Here is an 18230-nt window from a genome sequence, read left to right on the forward strand (position 1 = left end):
AAAAACTCCTTGTGCTGCCATGGGCACAGTCAGAGTCGGTGCTTCCATGGAGAGGATTGCAGTTGACCTGATGGGACCCTTAAATGAGACTGATAGACACAACCTTTGCGTACTAGTTGTGCAGGACTATTTTAGTAAGTGAGTCGAAGCATATCCAGTTCCTGATATGCAAGCTTCAACAGTAGTAGAAAAGATTGTCTCCGAGTGGGTGTGCCGGTACGGAGCTCCACACTCTCTTCAAGGCACCAACTTCTAGTCAGCCGTCTTCCAAGGGATGTGTCAACTGTTGGGGATTGAAAAGACACGGTTGTTCTGGCAGGCCGTCAGCCAACGATCTCAAGGAGCCTAAGAGAGCTCAAGAGCTCCCAGAAAAATAGGTGGTTAGTGACTGAGATTTACAGATAGATACATGCAGTAATATGATGTACTGTATATGCACAGAGAGAGAGAGAGAGAGAGAGAGAGAGAGAGAGAGAGAGAGAGAGTTCCCCCAGGTAGTCTAAGCCTATAGCAGCATAACTAAGAGCTGGTCTACACGAGCACCAACCCTAACTATAAGATTTATCAAAAAGGAAAGTTTTAAGTCTATTCTTAAAAATACAGACTGTGTCTGCCTCCCGGACCCCAGCTGGAAGGCGGTTCCAGAGGAGAGGAGCATGATAACTGAAGGCGTAATGTTCTCGAGGGGCAGTACGGCACTAGTAGCTCCTTAAGATAAGATGGTGCCTGGCCATTTAGAGCTTTGTAAGTGAGAAGAAGGATCTTGAATTCTATTCTAGACTGTATAGGGAGCCATTGCAGAGAAGCCAAGACAGGAGTAATGTGGTCCCTTTTCCTAGTTCTAGTCAGTACACGAGCTGCAGCGTTCTGGACTAGTTGAAGAGTCTTTAGAGACTTACCAGAGCACCCTGACAAAAGACAATTACAATAATCCAACCTGGAGGTAACAAATGCATGAACTAGTTTTTCTGCATCATTTTGCGACAGGATATTCCTGATCTTGCACCTAGCACAAAAATGATTCTATATGCTTTCATGGCTTATTGTGCAACTAAACCCAGCTCCACAGGCCTTACACCAAAAATTTTGCTCTTCAGCCTAGAAATAACTGAACCTGTCTAATTGGATGTCGGTCTACTGCCTGAAAATGCAGCTCAGGAAAACAGCTCAGGAAACGACTGGAGATGTCTCACCAGCTAGCCCGAGAGGCTCTGGAGAAGTCTGTGGAGCGTGCCAAGCAACAGCACGTCAAAAGTTTCTACCCTCCTACGAAGGCCCCTAGCACGACTTAATCTACAGCATCAAAAAGAGCTCAAAGTTGACAGCCAAGGTGGTTCATCATGACAAGCTCAAGCCTTACCATTCCAGGATTCCGATGGGCAACAGCTGGGTTTTCAGAGACTCAGATGTGTCAGCATCCATAGAGACACTAGCAGCTGTAGCAGACAGGGCTGCATCTGACACAGACTTTGGTCCCCTCAACCTGCCAGATCATCACAGAATTTCCGGCACAGATCAAGTCCGGAAGTTGGTCTGTTAGCTGGAGAGGTGCCAGCCCACTTCCAGAGCACTGCATAGGTACCCTTGAGCAAGGTATCAAGCCCTAAAAATTATCAAGAGTGCTCGCTGTGGGCAGCCCCCTCCCTCTGAGACCTCTCCATTAATGCATGTTCATAGGATCCTGTTTGTGCACGTGTGTATTTCAGCCTATGTGTGTGTGCAGCATGTTCATTGAACAGAGTGTAGAAACCAAATTTTCCCTACTTTTTTTAAAGTATAAAAAAATTAAAAATTAAATTAAACAGTGATAGTGCAGCAATTGAATAAATAAACAGTTTTAGTGCAGTGACTGAATAACAATGATGGTCCGTAGAAGGTGGAAATGCTGCACAGTTGAAACAGTAGTCACAGAGAGTGATCAGGGTTATCTGCATAGGTTGCTGCTGAGGCCAAATGATGAGGATGAATTAGAAGGTTATTTTAACTGTCATTGACTGAACTGTTGGCTCTACAGGCGAACATAAGGAGGTCCAGATGTATTTTAGATATTAAAAGCATAAGGCGCTCTAAAGACTTCATCACAACAGAGATCATGGTATTAGGTCTGTAGTCATTATCCTGTGTACCTGTTTTTTTTTTTGGTGGAGGCCTTTAATCAGGCTGGCAGTATTACTGGTGTGTCTCAAACAATTATCCATGTCATCTGTCAGGTGGAGTGAAAGACATTTTAAAAGTCAAATAGAAAACTTTTAAATCAAAAGTGTGTTAAAATGTATTCAACTGCAATAAAAAACATCTCTTCTAAAGTGGGTCAACCAATGAGGGTTACTCATAATCAATTAAAGTTTCTGGGAGCTTTTAATACAGGGTGCAGAACTTTTTTTTAACTCTTGCTTTCAGTTAGATTTTTTATCAAGTACATTTTAAAGTTTTACTTTGGATGTGCCTACACCTTGTTTTTACTTATTATCAAATAATATAATATCCCCTGACAACGCAGCAGGAGCAATTTGGGGTTAAGTCTACCACAGCCACCCAAACAACAACACCCAAAAAACACAATGAACCCTATGCAATACAACCGGTACTCAGACTGGTTAAACACACACTTTTCTTTGTATGTGTTCATAACAAGCACCCAGACTTTGAGAAAGTGATGTTGCAAGCCCCTTTAACAGATACTTCTTCCACACCAAAGCATTATGCACTTGTGTATGCATAATGTCATTATCACACAACACTTGACATAAGTGTAATATCAATTTTTTTATTTTTAATTTGAAAAATAACTTACATAAATCTCTGTACTCAACCATACTTAACCAAGACATAGCCTTGGCATTAACACATTGCACCAAAAAGAGAAAATTAAAAGGCATTCAAAAGGATAATAAACATATGTCTTCGTCATCAAGAGGCATTTTTCCTGTTCCAAAATAATCATCAATCTATTCATGGTAGCTTGTTTATTCAAATTCTGACATCTAAAGGTATTTACAATGAAAATAAATTAAAATATATACTGTGGCTTTTTACAGCCACAAGATTTTCTTGGACATTAAAACATTTTTTGTAATATGGAAAAGGAATAATGCCTCAGTTCAATTTCATTCAGACATACTGTAACATACTTCCCAGACATGAGAAGTATTTATAATTACTAAAAATATAAAATAAAATATAAACTGGTCTTGGCTTTTAAATAAAACTAACAAAAATATAGTAAATTAATTTCATTTTCATTAAAACAAGAAAAAAACATTTTCTGTGGCAATATCCCTTGTTATTTGAACTTGTGATTAGCTCAACTTCACAAACAGTGCCTGTAAAATTGAACCATAGCAACATACATCTTGCATGGTTGCTGACTCTTGATTATGTTAAGACCTCTTGCTGTACCAGTACAGATTATTTTTGCATGTTTGTCAACAATACTGAAATAAAATACACTTGCAATCACAACTGTTTTGTCAACCTCCATTGAATATAAAATGTTTTCCTTGTCACTTTTTTTCTCAAAAAAGCTGAAAGAAAATATGACCTTGGGGGTGGAATGTTTTTGTTAAAACTTCAATATTTGGCCATGGATGACCAGGAACTAACTTGCTGTAGAGTTCAATTTAAAGTGAGGGAGAAAAGTAATGAAGTTGACATGCACTGTACAAGAAACTGCAAAAATTCCAAATATCATCTTTATCAAAACATGCTGAGTTACTGTAAGGTGTGCCCAAGCCATGTTGCAGAAAATCCTTTTCAACATGCTTGTTAAACAAATCAAATCCAAAATTAAATACATACTGAAACAATACAGAACTGTAAAATAATTAACAGTCCTAAAATCTGGACAATATTGGGGAACTGAACAATGGTAGCAATGAAAAGTACAATGAAAAGTACCCAGGGACAAGGAAGAAGAAGAGAAACATGTACAATTTGCACATAATGTTTATCTTAACAAGGCATGAGCCTTTTACAATGAAATAAATCATTTACATTTATTTTCATTATTACTTTTTGTCACATAAACGTTTTCTGTTAAATAACTTGAAAAGTTTCCTTAAAGTTTCTCTTATCTGCATGTCTATAAAAGACAGACTCATGAATGGTCTAAAGAATGATAAAGAATGTATTTTTAAATCACGATGTTGCATTCACTCCCCTTGAAAACCATGCACTAGTGAAATTTATCTTTAAAAATAATATAAATTGTTGAAAATGGCTGATCTGTTTTATTCATTTTTCTTCATCTTTTTTTGCAAGTTGCAGCCTCAAGAAAATAAGTTATCTTTTTTTTATTCAGCTAAATTTGTGTCCATGCAAATGAACTAAATAGAAAAAAATATCTTTTCTCATTTAATTTTCATACAATATATCAACAGAGAAAGAATGATGGTAGATTGTACATTTTTCATGGGGTTTGGTTCATTACTGTATTTTCTGGTGGTTTGATGGCAGCCACTTCATAATCGCCTCTGATTACCTTTGAAGTCTCTCTGGTGATTTACCACTGCGGCTTGACTCAGTACATAAACTTAGAGTATTTGGGGCATTTCTCTTGGGATTGGTGGGAGCGTGGATACAAGCTAGGACACACCTCACCAAAAAAGTGATGTCTCCAAAACTCCATTTACACAGCTAGGTCTGTTGGCGTGGCATGACCAAGCAGCTGTTTAGAAACACTGTCAGCCCCTTCAGATACAAGTACATTGACATTAACAGAAAATTAAAGAAAATAATAATAAATGAAAACAAAAAAAACAAAAATTAGAGGATTTTTTTTTCATTCGAAAAGGGCTTCTGTAGAACTCATTTGACAGTTCCCAGTACTGACCCCCATGGCTTCGAATTGGATGAAAACCTGGAACTGATGGATTCCTCGTGCTAAGGAGTTCATTCCAGCTTCCTCCAAACATCAACAACAACACCTGGCAATCCAGGCTGCCAGGCCCTTGCAATACATGTCGCCACGTGCACAATGTGCGCAACGTTTTTGCTTAAAACACAGGATCACATTTGCACCCCTAGAAACAGGCTCAGAAGACACAACATCAAGCATGCAGTGTAACCGGGGGCGTGACCTGTAATTGCAACACTGGCTGCTACAACAACGCTATAAGTCCACACGCTGCTATGATCGAGAGAAACTGTCCAGTGAGGATTGGGAAGCTCTTCTTGTCAGTGGTGCTAGAGTAGGGTCCACCAGTGAGGAAGGAGGAAAGAGCTTAAACCAGCCAATCACCATATTGGACAGGTCCAGCTCATCTAACAGTATCTGAACTGCTCCCATGAATGATTTATGGTCCATACGTCCATAGTCTCCCCAAACAATGACCTGTAGAGTCGAGAACATGGAACAAAATGAGTAAAAAGGTTGAGCACAGTTTAAGCTGTGAGAAAGGAAAGATGTTTTCCACTCTAGTTTATGTCCTTTCCTACCTGTAAAACCTTTCCCCCTGGACTCTCTTCAAACGGCAGTTGCTGCTGGTAAAGAGGATCCAAGGTTTTTCTTGCTACTTTTGTTTTCTTTTTGGCTATGCAGACTCCATTTTCTAAAAGGTAGACCTTTACATATGGTGCTAAGGAAAGAGGGAATGAAAGAGGTGAGAAAATGTTCAAATATGCAAAGCGTGACTTTTCAGTGATTACATTGAAATTGTGAGTTTTGTGTGTAATAGTCTTAGATAAAGATGATGTTAGAGATTGTGTATGAGAGCTTTAAATACCTGGCAGTGCCTTCGAACCTGGTTTTCCCACAAGGCCACGGGCTCTGATAATCTCCACCTCCAGTGCTCCTTTCTTGTCCACCATACCAATTTGGATATCACCTGAGTAACAAAAAAAAAAGACGAAATGAGTTCACTTCAAGCTCACTACAATTACATACGTAATACTATGTATTCATATTTAGCAGTTGTAAGGAAGACTATACGTAAGTTACAATATAAAAAAGAGAAAATAATAAAATATATGACTTACAAAACTTTTTTGATTGTAATGATCAATTCCACATGCAATGAATTTTTTTTGATTTAGACATGTTCATACCCATAGGTGGAGTAGCTAACGTCTGTCGTCCAACCAGCTGGGCGGGGCCAAGACCATCAAGGAAGTCGCTGAATTGGGCATCTGAGGAAAGCCTCACACCAGGGAAGATGAGACTGAATCAAAGAGAAACCCACATCATAATGATTATCATGATATAAAAGGTACAGTTTGGATTGACATGAGTCAATAGATTATCCTATTTCATTTTAGATTAAGAACAGTGACACATATCAGTGATCAAAAATCATTATTATTCTTTTGCAGATTCTGTTTTGGTCCTTACTTTCCCTCAGAACTGTAGCTGTTCATGCTGCCATCAGTGGACTCCCGGCTGGCCTGCCGAGTCATCCTGCTCCTCATCTCGACTGCTAGGCCCGTCTCTGTACTCCTCTGAATCGTGCTGCGTAACTTTTTGCCTCCCGCTTCTGAACACAGAATGACACATGCAAAAGAAGAGATTGGGAGAGGGAGAAAGAGTGACAGACACTGTCAATGCCTTACATGGAATAATTCTCTGACTAAAACAGCGAGATGCAGTCATTCATAATGCGCTTTCATTTTTGAATACGAACAAATAAAAGTAAGACAGCTATGACAATGAAAACTCATCTGATACCAAGACTTCAGAGACAAATCATGGCAACATTACTGTAACAATCAAACATCTGTACAGCAGTTTGTGTAACAACATGTTAAGCAATCCTACATCACTGCAACTTGCTGCCTAGGGGAGTCTTGTGGTGTCTGGAGTGAGTCCATGCTCTACCTCTAAAGATATTGGGTGGGTGCCATTTTAACTAATCCAAGATGACAGCTGACTCCTTCCATGCTGCTCATCTCCACCCAGCATCTCTGGCAGGCTGTGTGTGGGGCCACGTGGCTGTGCCTGTGGCACATAAACACATACCTACATCGTGTATGAATGCTCGACTACAAGTCACATGCCTGGAAACCATTAGTCATTACAGTCATTACAATACATCAGACATCAGACTTGATAGTCAGCCATGTAGCTCTACTTAATTGGCGTTAGTACCTGAAATATCAATCTATCGATCAGAATACATAAATATTTCTCACTACAAACTGAAAAGACTGATCCATGTACACCATGCCATGTTTCCTTTGTGTACAAATGACAACCACCCTGTATATATCCTTCTTCATATCGACATAAAATAAAGATGCAACTGATATAGAGGAAAATGTGTCAAACTTAAAAGAAAATGTTTGGCAGTAGTGGATGTATTTTCCAGCCTGCACTTTAAATAAGTACCTCAGAGAAGAAGAGGCCTAAAGACAAACTTCCATGACACCAGGTTAATCCTAAAGTCTCATTCCCAAACAGTGTAGTGGAGCTGCTAAGCAACTTACAAAGTGTGAGAGAAACTTTAGCTACAAAAGAATCACAGTGATCAGTCAAAACTATGCAGATAAGTAAGGAGTACAAAAAGAATTTCTGTATTGCAAAACCATGGCCTTAACACTTTTTCTCCAAGTAAATTCCCAGCCACAATTGTAACTTAATATGATAGCATCATGAGAGTCAATACACTAGAGGTCATTTGAAGTGACAGTCGTGTAGCAATGTAAAGAGACTTGGGAAATGGACTTCTCTTCTGACTACTCAAAGTGCTTTTACACCACAGGTGACACCTACCTATTTTATTTTTTATTGTTAGTTGATTTATTGAACATGTTAAGAAAATACAAACAACAAAATAAAAAGGAAAAATACAAACTGGATCCTTAGGATCCATAGCAACAAATAAATAACTCAAATAATATAGTTCATGTTCAAAAGGGATAGGAAGAAGTTAAACACTTTTCTGGTCCTACCCCTTCTTATTTTTGTGCATTATTCACAGAAAAATAAAAATGTTTTCATCAATCAGTGTATGATGTTGGACTTGTTGGCCAAAACAAATTAAGTTTTTAGACAAAACAACAACAATAATAATGGGCACAGATTAACCAAGACCATCAGCCAAAAAATAACCAAATAGAAAAACAGAAAGTCACTGCTCCAGCTCATATTTATTCAATATTTGATTCCTGAATGGTAATGGTAAATGGACTTGAGCTTATATAGCGCTTTTCTAGTCTTCCGACTACTCAAAGCTCTTTTACACTGCATGGCACACCTACACATTCACACACTGATTGTAGTGATCGCTATGTAGTATCATCCATCAGAAGTAACTAATCCCATTCATACACCACCACTGAAGCAGCGGGAGCAATTCAGGGTTAAGTGTCTTGCCCAAGGACACATCGGACATGTTGCCCTGAAGAGTTTTTTTAGTTTAAATATAGAGTTGCATTTTTTCAGCTCGTCATCACAGTTGTTCCACAGACTAACACCCTTAGTTGTTACGCAGTGAAGTTTTGCACTAGTTCTGATTGGTGGTTCCTCTCAACTTATGTTTGCTTTCTCTCGGTTGGAACAACTCCTGGATACCATGAGGCAATTGCTGATAGTTTGCTTTGTACATAATTTGAATAGTTTTATAGTCAATCAAATCTTGAAATTTTAGTGTTCTTAGTTTAATAAATAATGGATTTGTTGGTTCCCTCTAAGTGGTTTTATGTATAATTCATATAGCTCTGTTTTTGCAGGATGAAGATTGGATTTGTATTTGTTTTGTATGTGTTCCCCCATATCTCCACACAGTAGGTCATGTAAGGAAGTATGAAGGAGCAGTACAATGTATACAGGGAGGTTTGATTTAGTAGGTCCTTGGCTTTATTAAGTATTGCTATTGGCTTTAATATAATTTATATGAGGTTTCCAGCTTAGTTTGTTGTCTAATAATACTCCAAGAAATTGAATTAAATGTACTTGTTCTAGTTCTATGCTATTTATCATGAGCTTCTTTTCTGTGTTGGTTGATCTATTCCCAAAAATTATTTTGTTTTGCTTAAATTCAATGTTAGCTTATTTTCATCAAACCAGATCTTCATCCTGTTCAATTCCCTTTCCATTGTATCCAGAAGCTGTTCCAAGTTGTCACCGCAACAGAGCAAATTTGTGTCATCAGCGAAAAGAATGGTTTTGACCGTTTGTGACACTTCACATATATTATTGATATACAGAATGAATAGTAATGGCCCCAACACTGAGCCCTGGGGCACCCCACATGTAACCTGCAGCAGTTGTGATTTGTGGTTTTGTATTTCAACATATTGTTTCCTGTTCTGTAGGTAGCTGGATAACCATGCCAGTGTGATCCCTCTAATACCATATCTTTGTAGTTTTTTAATTAATAGCTCATGATTAACAGTGTTGGAAGCTTTTTTTCAAGTCCAGAAATATCCCCACATAATCTTAGTTTTCTATTGCCTTAGTAACTTTTTCTATAAATTCTATTATTGCAAATTAAGTTGTTCTCTTTGCCCTAAAGCCATCTTGTTGCTCATATAGTATATTATATTTAGTGATGAATTCATCCAGTCTTGTGTAAAATATTTTTTACACTGATTTACACAGTAAACTTGTATAAATCAGTGAACTTCTTGTGATGCTTTCATCACAACAGAAAACTCAAAGTACTTTTTCGATTCTCTATTCACACACTGATGCCAGACGTTGCTATGTTAAACTTTCCATCAGTATTAACTCCATTCATACACATTCACACCCCGCACACAACGCAGCAAGAGCAACTTTGGGTTAAGCGTCTTGCCAATTTAGGACACATGGGACATGTGGCTGCAGGACCTGGAGAACGAATCCCAACAACAAACTGATACAGAATAATTTTCCTGTCGAGAAGAGAAGTAGTGTTTGTGTCTTTCACAACAAATTGGAAACCTTGACGGTAAATCTTTTATTCCGATTAAGGCATAGCTTTCAAATTCTCATCAATAATAATAAAAGCATCATATTATTATTCAACTCTCTGTCATAGATTCTAATAACAGTAAGCCTATGATCCCTTAACCAACAGAAGTGTCCTCTAAAATCTATACCTCTGCATCTTCTTTATAATACTTAATCCATCTAATTTCTCTCTACCACCTCTCACGTAGCAACCTCTGGCCCGCAGCCTGCTTCCACTAAGATTTCCCTGGATGTCGTCTTACCTCCATCCTCCTCATCGAAGGAGTTCATGCAGGGGAAATAAACAGCCAGCGCTTCAAACGATGCAGACAGGCTCATCTTGCTCTGGCAGCGCTGGATACGCATCCCAGGAGCCGCAGCAGAGGTGTCATGCCCCTGCCTGCCCATGGTGACCGACCGCCGTCCTTCTCAATGCAGTGAATCAAAAGGATCAGACGTCAGCTCTGCCTTCAATGCTCAATCTTGATGGTAAATGTTCAAAACTCAGCTTTTATGTTATCTGTTTGATTGAGTCCAAAGCCCAGAAATAGAAAGCTTGCCAGAGGAGATTAGGTTTGTTAAATCATCTACCCTTTCCAAAATGTCTCTGATGACTGCACCTTAGGGAGAGCTACAGAAAAGCGTTGCCTCAGTAGCTGAGTCTTGTGCTGTCTGAGTCTGACGTTCTTACTGCACCTCTTTCTTCAGGGGGGAGGGGAAAGAGCTGCATCGCTGTCCACCAATCAGTGAGCAAGGCTGCTCAGGCGCACCTCGGCTGGCTCTGCGGGTGAACAAGCTCTACCCAGAGATACTGAGCCCCCCTCCCCTTTCCCTTTTTCACCAATGTTTTTAACCTTTTTTTTTTTTTTTTTTTTTACAATTTCCTGTCACTTTTCTCTCATCTGCTTGATTTTTTTCTTATTTTGTATTTTTTTTCTTACTGTTTCTTTTCTTTTTCCTCTCCATACAGTATACCTTGTCCCAATATCCCTCCCTTCCCCATTTGCTCTACAGAGGACGGTGAAAACAAGCTATCATTAGGTCTGCCAACAGCCCTGCTAATGACCAGCATCAGCCACATGGAGAACACTCAAAGTTCACGTGCCAAACAGCTACTTTTTCTCTCTCATCCACAGCTACCATACCACAGCTGCACAGCACATCTTCTTTCATTGTTGCTTAAAAAGAGGAATCAAGTGGAAAATCATATTCACATGCTCAATTTGAAAGCCTTTATGACACAGCTGTATCTTGCTATGATAAATTCAGTATCTCTGATCAGTCACAAACCAAACTTTAAATCAGAAAGCACATTTGTTTGAACTAGGATTGAGCTTCCCCAAACAATTACCATTTTCAGTCTATTTCTACAATTTATGAACACTCTAATTCAGCCTTTTAAACAGTTCAGAGCAGAAAACAAGAACAGATTTCTTCAAAAGGTAGTGTGTGCAAAAGTGATCTTCTAATGATATTGCCTCTGAGCCGAAGCAAAAGTGAAGCTTTAAACTAAACTTTGGCTCCTCTGCTCACAGTCGCTTATGCTGCTTTGACACATTGCTAGAGAACTGTGGTGCCTTTGTCCTGAAACCTTCTTTGGCAGAATAGGCACAGCTCATTGTCCTTTCCTGCATTATTATAAATATAGATAGCTCCCTGTAGTGTTAATGCTTGGGCAAAAGTTTCACTCTAAGTGCTACTGCGACCTACTTCCATAAAGGAGCATCTTAGCCATTTGAGGCTATCATCTAGGTCACTGCAAAAAACAACACTTCACATTTACAGCTGGGGGCAAATTGGACACACAGGTTCATCATAGAGTCAATTGTGTTTTTTAGGGGGTTCTCTTCCATTATACAAGACTGCTACTGTATTGTGTTAAGTTAGTGCTTACATTGACTTTGTGTAAACTGTTCTTGTGTCAACTACAGTAGTTTTGATTGAGTAATTGTTTTTTGTATGAGTGCCACACCTGCAAAACTGACTCTTAAGTTTAGTGCTAATTAGCAAATGTTAGCATTCTGTAATCGACTGAAGTGAACATGGTAAAGATAGACATCAATGTATCTTCATGTAATCTGAGAATCTAGAATTTCAGTTACCTTTATTTTCTATATAAAGTCATTTCAGTTAGACAACTTACATTTGTTTCGTCTAAGATAATTATTGCAGCAGAAAATAGTTTGTGTTTGACGTCTAGGCTACAAAAGAATGGTTCCTCACAGTTTTAATTCACATGCATTCATTTGAGGAGTGATGGTATGATATCTTAAAACCACCACCCAGTCAGAATCTACAGGTGAGAGCTGGCAATGAAATAGCAGAGTGAGACCGCTTATCTTGCATCTTAAGGCTCTGACACAACAAGGTGACCTTGGTGAGACTGCTAAAGGAGGAGTTGTCAGGTGATTGTTGAGAATGAGACATGTCAAGTGTGAAATCAGTGCCGCTCAAGTTGACTGCTTGAACTAGTTTGTAGTCGCCGCCTCATTTTTTTTTATTTTGAGTTCTTTGCTTTTTACTGAGCTGATTAAAACAAGAAGAAGAAAAATAACTACACTCAACACGGCTAATGCGTCATTGCACATGTGGCAATGTAGATTGCCTTGACCCCAACAGCACGTGTTTCTGAATTAAAATTTTCCCCCTTTGTAACTACACCTGAACATGTAACAGGGAAACATAGAGAGAACATACTGTCACACACCCACTGTTCATACATGAAAGCTAAAGGGAAACAAAGGCTAATTACAGTTGTCACAAATCCTTTGAATTCAACATGTGGATTGAAGATGAAGATTCTGAAAATCAAAAAACATGAAAAGCAAAAAGGAAACTTCATGTTGCTGATAATACCCAACATTATCTTTTATGAAAGATAGCATTTCAAATAAATTCACAATACATACAGTAAAAATCTAGATCTATAGACTATTAACCGCTGACGTGAAAAAATGTGTCTCTTCAGACACAAAGAGCAGATTGTTTATAGCTATTCAGGATGTTGTTTATCTTAAAATTTTAGCGGATGGGGAACTTCCATTTTAGGTCAAGAGGTCTACTTGTTATTTTCACAACAGTATGACTAGTACAGATCAATATTTAAAACCCACTGTGCAGCATGTCTGGCCTTACTCCAAACTCTGACAAGCCTAAAAGACAGAGACAACATGGCTGGAAGTTACCAGCACCTCAGAAGGCAAGAATCTGAAGAATCTTCTGAATAGTACTACAACAACAGGAGAGCGTAATATCCCAGAAGTTTTGTGTAAAGTCTGTCTGGCAGGCTGCAGGGATCATAGGCTCTGGCTTTCGGAAGTCTTTCTGATTGATGAGGCCAAGCCAAACAAGCGTCAGAGAGCCATTCTGGCTTTACACACTGTAAACACTGCTTAACGGACAGCTCTTACCTGGCAATCACAATCACAGTATAGCCATAGACAGCACACACAAACACACACACGCATGCACGCATGCACACACACATGCACGCGCGCGCACACGCACGCACACGCACGCACGCATGCACGCATGCACGCATGCACGCACGCATGCACGCACGCACGCACGCACGCACGCACGCACGCACACACACACACACACAATTACACTGTTTCTACACATGAGCTTAGACCACTAAAAAAAAGTACAAGAACACAGGTGGACAAATATGCTCCCTGTTCCCTCAGTTTACATTTCCTGCTGCCTACCTTGATGCGTACCCATCCTGCAGCCTGGAGTAGTTTCACCTTGTGTCTAAATTTAATTTGAAATTCCCTTTTTTTGTTCTCCTCTGAAAATTGCTAACTGTAATTTTTCTGTGTATTAGTGGATTTTTGCTTACATGTTGTATACACTTTGGAACGAAGAATATAGCCTACAACTACGTTTTAGACTATTTGGAAAACATGGAGATTTCCCCGAACACTCTAAATTGTCTAGTTTTATGATATGACTACTGGTAACAAAGCTATAATTATATAATATATTGTTGCTACTGAGATTACTGGTGATTGGAAAGTTCTTAACGATATAACAGCTCATGTGGTATTTATAACATTCACATCCAAAATGTGTACAGACATTGTGTTTACATTGTGCCTCTTTCACACCTTAAATGATATGTCCACATCTTCAGTGGTAGGTATGAGGTAAGTGGGGAATATTTGAAATGTGAAATATGGACCTATAGAACCTGGAACAGTCTGTCCTCTGTCTGCTTCCCTTCACTCAGACACTGTATGTAAAACAGATGGGGAGGTCTACACACAGCCAAGCCATATATGGGTGCATGATATATCATTATTGAAACTGCTGACATCACTTGACTGATGTTTCAGTCAAAACAAACTAGTGTGATCAGTACAATGATCTCTTGTGAAACCAGCCACCATGACATGATCACTTCCCATTCAGAAAAGAAAAATTATGCTCACACACTCCATGACTAAACTGACCACAGTTTTTTTCTGACAGCATGTCTCAGTTGGCTTCCTCTTCTCCTGACTGCTACAGAGTATGGCTGTCTGCATTTAAGTGCAAAATAATCAGTGGAGGAAGTTGTATTTTTAGAAACAGTTAAAATCTAAAAATGAAGGGTGGAAGTTCATTTTTAGTCCAGTTCAGACTGGAGGAAAAAATATCTTTATAACAGACAACATTATAGCCCATTGCCCAACGTTAGATATGAGAAAAAGGAAACACATGTTTTTGAAAGCATGAGCTAAAATTCTAAAAGGTGGATTCCATCAAAAATGTATTCATTTGTCTTTTACTATAATTGCAGTGCTGCAATAAGGCAGTAAAAGGTTTAATGGAATGCCCCCCTTCATTAGGGACATCCATTCGCCTTTTGAGATGAGATGAGATGAGATGAGATGAGATTCAACTTTATTGTCATTACACATATACAAGTATAGAGTAACAAAATGAGGTTTGGCATCTCACCAGAAGTGCAAATAAGCAGAAAGTGCAAGAGTCAGTGCTATGTACAGTAATTACAAAATTTACAGATGTAGACAAAAAAAGTGAATTATTAGGTATATCTGGATGGCTGGATTAATGGGATGCTATAAATATAAATAAATGCTATAAATAAGTAATGCTACAAAATAAGTGTATTCTTAGGATTGCACTATGAACTGTTCTTCTGCACTCTGGCTTGTGCCTCCTGCACCAAGCACTTTTGGACTGGTTACACAACCTGTTTACACACCTTTATGTATTGTGCATTATGTGTTGTTTATGTCATTGTGTGATATATGTGAGCACACCAAGACAAATTCCTATCAACTGTATTGTTGAAATGGTTATAATAAACTAATCATTAATGTAATCACCTTCAATTCATGTCTTTTATCAATTCATATCAAGTTCATAGGACTGTTCTCAACCAACCTCTGCACAATGTCACAGCCCACCTAAACTTCACGTGCCTGCTCAAATAAAAGGCCTTGGTCTCCAAAACATCAACAACATCATTGCTGACATACTGACCATGTGTGTTTTTGCTGTTTTCTATGAAAGATACTACATGAATGTTTGTTCTGTGTAACTACATTTACAAATTCAACCTAAGTAAAAACAGTAAAACAATATTGAGTTCTGTAAAAAAGTTTGTAACTAACTTCCACAACGGGTTGGAATACTGTTGGAGTAAACTCATTCATTAATGACAGCTTAATTATGCTCCTGGCATATTTATGCAACAGAGAAAGAGAACCAAAACAACTGAAGACAACTGATGTACTGATTGCAGTATGACAACAACATAGATAGTAAATGAACATATGGACATCAGTAATTCTAATACAGTACTCTCCACAAAGTCTGTTTTAGAATAAGTCATCATAATAAGACTTACTTGGGATTTTGGCACCATGTAAAAAATATATTCTTGTGAAATATCAGACTCTTGTTTTCAAATAAATAATAAATAATAAAATATTTTAACTGAAATTCTTAAGCTACTAATCTAACTAGATACTCAAAAATACAATGAAGCACAAAAGTGTCTTGTCTATATCATTATACAGCACCTTTTCACTGAGTTACTAACTGCTCCACAATCACAAAAATAAAAAACATAATAAACTCAAAAGAAGGCTTTCTAATCTTCTGATTGCTCAACGTGCCTAACCACATTCAGTCACTCACATCACATTCACACACTGATGGAAGAAGCAGCTATGTAAACTTGTCCATCAGTATTAACTCATCCCATTCATACACATTCACACGCCTGGGGATAGATAGAAGGCTGAGATTTGAAGATCTGAGTGCATGAGCAGTTGAATATGGACTTATGACTCCAGAAATGTAACTGGGGATGAGACCAGTACGTTGTATGTATTTACAATAACTTGCAATTTGGTCTAGAAGCAAACAGGTCTAAGCAGTAGCATCCTGAAGTGGGGCTTAGTGTAATAAAGCAGACTCAGATGATAAATATAATTCACAATTATTATAATTACTAAATATTGTTGTTTTTGTGGGTCTTTAAAGAAGATAGTCACAGAACTTTTTAAAACCCTCCTGCTTGATTTCCAAACAGCGACAAAACAGACTCCTTCTTTACTTCAACTCTCTCATCCATGTCTTCACTCCCTCCCACCCACCATGCTCTACCAATGGAAAGCATCTCTGTCTTGATCCAACCTTCACAACTGAGCCCTAAGTCTCTAGCTAGACTCTTCCCCTCTGTCGCCTACTGGTGGCAGAATGAACTACCAGACTCCATTCGATCTGCAGAATCCCTTTGCACCTTTAAAAAAAAGCTAAAGAACCCGCTTTTTCATGAATACCTATACGCACTTTATGATATTGATGATGGCGATGGAGAGGATAATGATGATGCTGATAAGAACTCTCAAGAACAGCTCTCGATGTTGTACTTTGCCTTCAGCTTGAAGTTCAGGAAGAAAAACATAACATGGAGAGATCTATGCACTGCCAACCAGCACCTGTATCTGATCAGACTTGAAGCTGTTTGTTTGCATTAACTGGCGTTGTTTACTACTGTCTAGATCCTTGCTTGTGTTGTAGTTATTCTCTGATGTATGTTGAGTTGGATAAAAGCGTCCGCTAAATGAAATGTAGAATTGTAGAGTTATACACAAACACTAATTAACATAAATGCTGAATAGGAGGCTGCCATTGGAAGATAAACAGAAATGACATACTTCTTAGACCAGTACAAGAAGTGCCAAATGCCAGTCCCCAGAAAGTATTTTTAACATCACACTATAATTATAGCATACAACAATTGATTTTGGGAAAAAAAATATGCAGTCAACATAGAGAGCCAGCACAGAATATCAGAAATAGAAAACCTTGAGTTCAGCTTCACCACCCCTCTGGTTTAAATAAAATGCAGGTGAGTGCAGGCTTGTCTCTCTATAGTGATGATTCACATGCTCATTGTAAAATCTGTGGAAAGGCTTTCAGAGAGCATCTACTAATCAGCCTTATCAACCTTGGGCCATTGCACTAAGTAGCAGTAATGTCTGCAAAGTGCAGACTAAACACACGTCTGGTTGGGGACTACTGGGTAGCTACTAACACAAGCATGATCTATTTTTCTAAGTGTATGGGTTACTGGTCTTCCTGACACATTTTTGATATGTTACAATGGATCCACTTGAAACATTGAAAAGCATTGCTCCTCCTGCAGTGAATCCACACTTATTTAGGTCACTGCAGAGACAGCTCATCCGAGAGTTAAGGCTGATTAACAGCCATGACTCCTCTAAAGAATAGTTTAAATAGAGATGAATAGAGGAACTGGAGAACAGGGAAAGACAGAAACCTAGGGATAAGATGGTGGAGAGAAGGAAGGAGAGATCTGGCATGATGAGAAAAGAGAAGAAAGACAGGGACTAAACATGATGATGGTGAGATACAGTGAGACAATAAGTAAAGTGGAGATATTGGGGAGAAAACAGCAGTGCATTGGTGTCCCTCAGCCTAAGTTGTACCTGTGCCGCTGTGTTCCTTTCATGCATCATCCTAAGAACAGCTGCTGTCTGCTCCAGCCCCCATGGAGATTAATTAGTAGCTTCAGGTAGTGGAGGAGCTGCTGAGATAGGCACCCATTGTAACTCACAAGATAAATTACCTGAGCTGAAAGTTCATGGGTCAGCTATTTTACAACACGGAAAACAGTCCATCTGAGGGCTGAGCTCCACATCTACGTCAGTGTCTTGTGTAACTGAGAGTGGAGTGAGATAGTGAATGATGCAGTGGATGCATTGTCCTCTGTTCTTCATACATTTTGCTTTCTGGTTAAAGTGACTAAAAACGCTTTCGGAAACATTAAAATCTTTTCATTATCAATGCAGAGATAATCTTGGGTGCTGGATAT

General features: G+C 38.7%; 1 protein-coding gene across 6 annotated transcripts in view; it reads right to left on the bottom strand.

The window, feature by feature from the left end:
• Nucleotides 1-2747: 2747 nt before the first annotated feature.
• The window catches only part of rims2a (regulating synaptic membrane exocytosis 2a), a 144460-nt gene continuing 128977 nt past the window's right edge, over nucleotides 2748-18230 (bottom strand). For all 6 annotated transcript variants that reach the window (XM_065957666.1, XM_065957667.1, XM_065957668.1 and 3 more), the window contains 5 exons: nucleotides 6329-6470; nucleotides 6046-6158; nucleotides 5724-5825; nucleotides 5437-5576; nucleotides 2748-5332 (listed from right to left, as the gene is read on the bottom strand). In XM_065957666.1, the coding sequence (XP_065813738.1) occupies nucleotides 5129-5332; nucleotides 5437-5576; nucleotides 5724-5825; nucleotides 6046-6158; nucleotides 6329-6470 (701 nt within the window). In that variant the 3' untranslated portion in view covers nucleotides 2748-5128. The remainder of the gene's footprint in view (nucleotides 5333-5436; nucleotides 5577-5723; nucleotides 5826-6045; nucleotides 6159-6328; nucleotides 6471-18230) is intronic.

Source organism: Labrus bergylta, chromosome 8 (genome assembly GCF_963930695.1).
Source record: "Labrus bergylta chromosome 8, fLabBer1.1, whole genome shotgun sequence".
Lineage (NCBI taxonomy): Eukaryota > Metazoa > Chordata > Actinopteri > Labriformes > Labridae > Labrus > Labrus bergylta.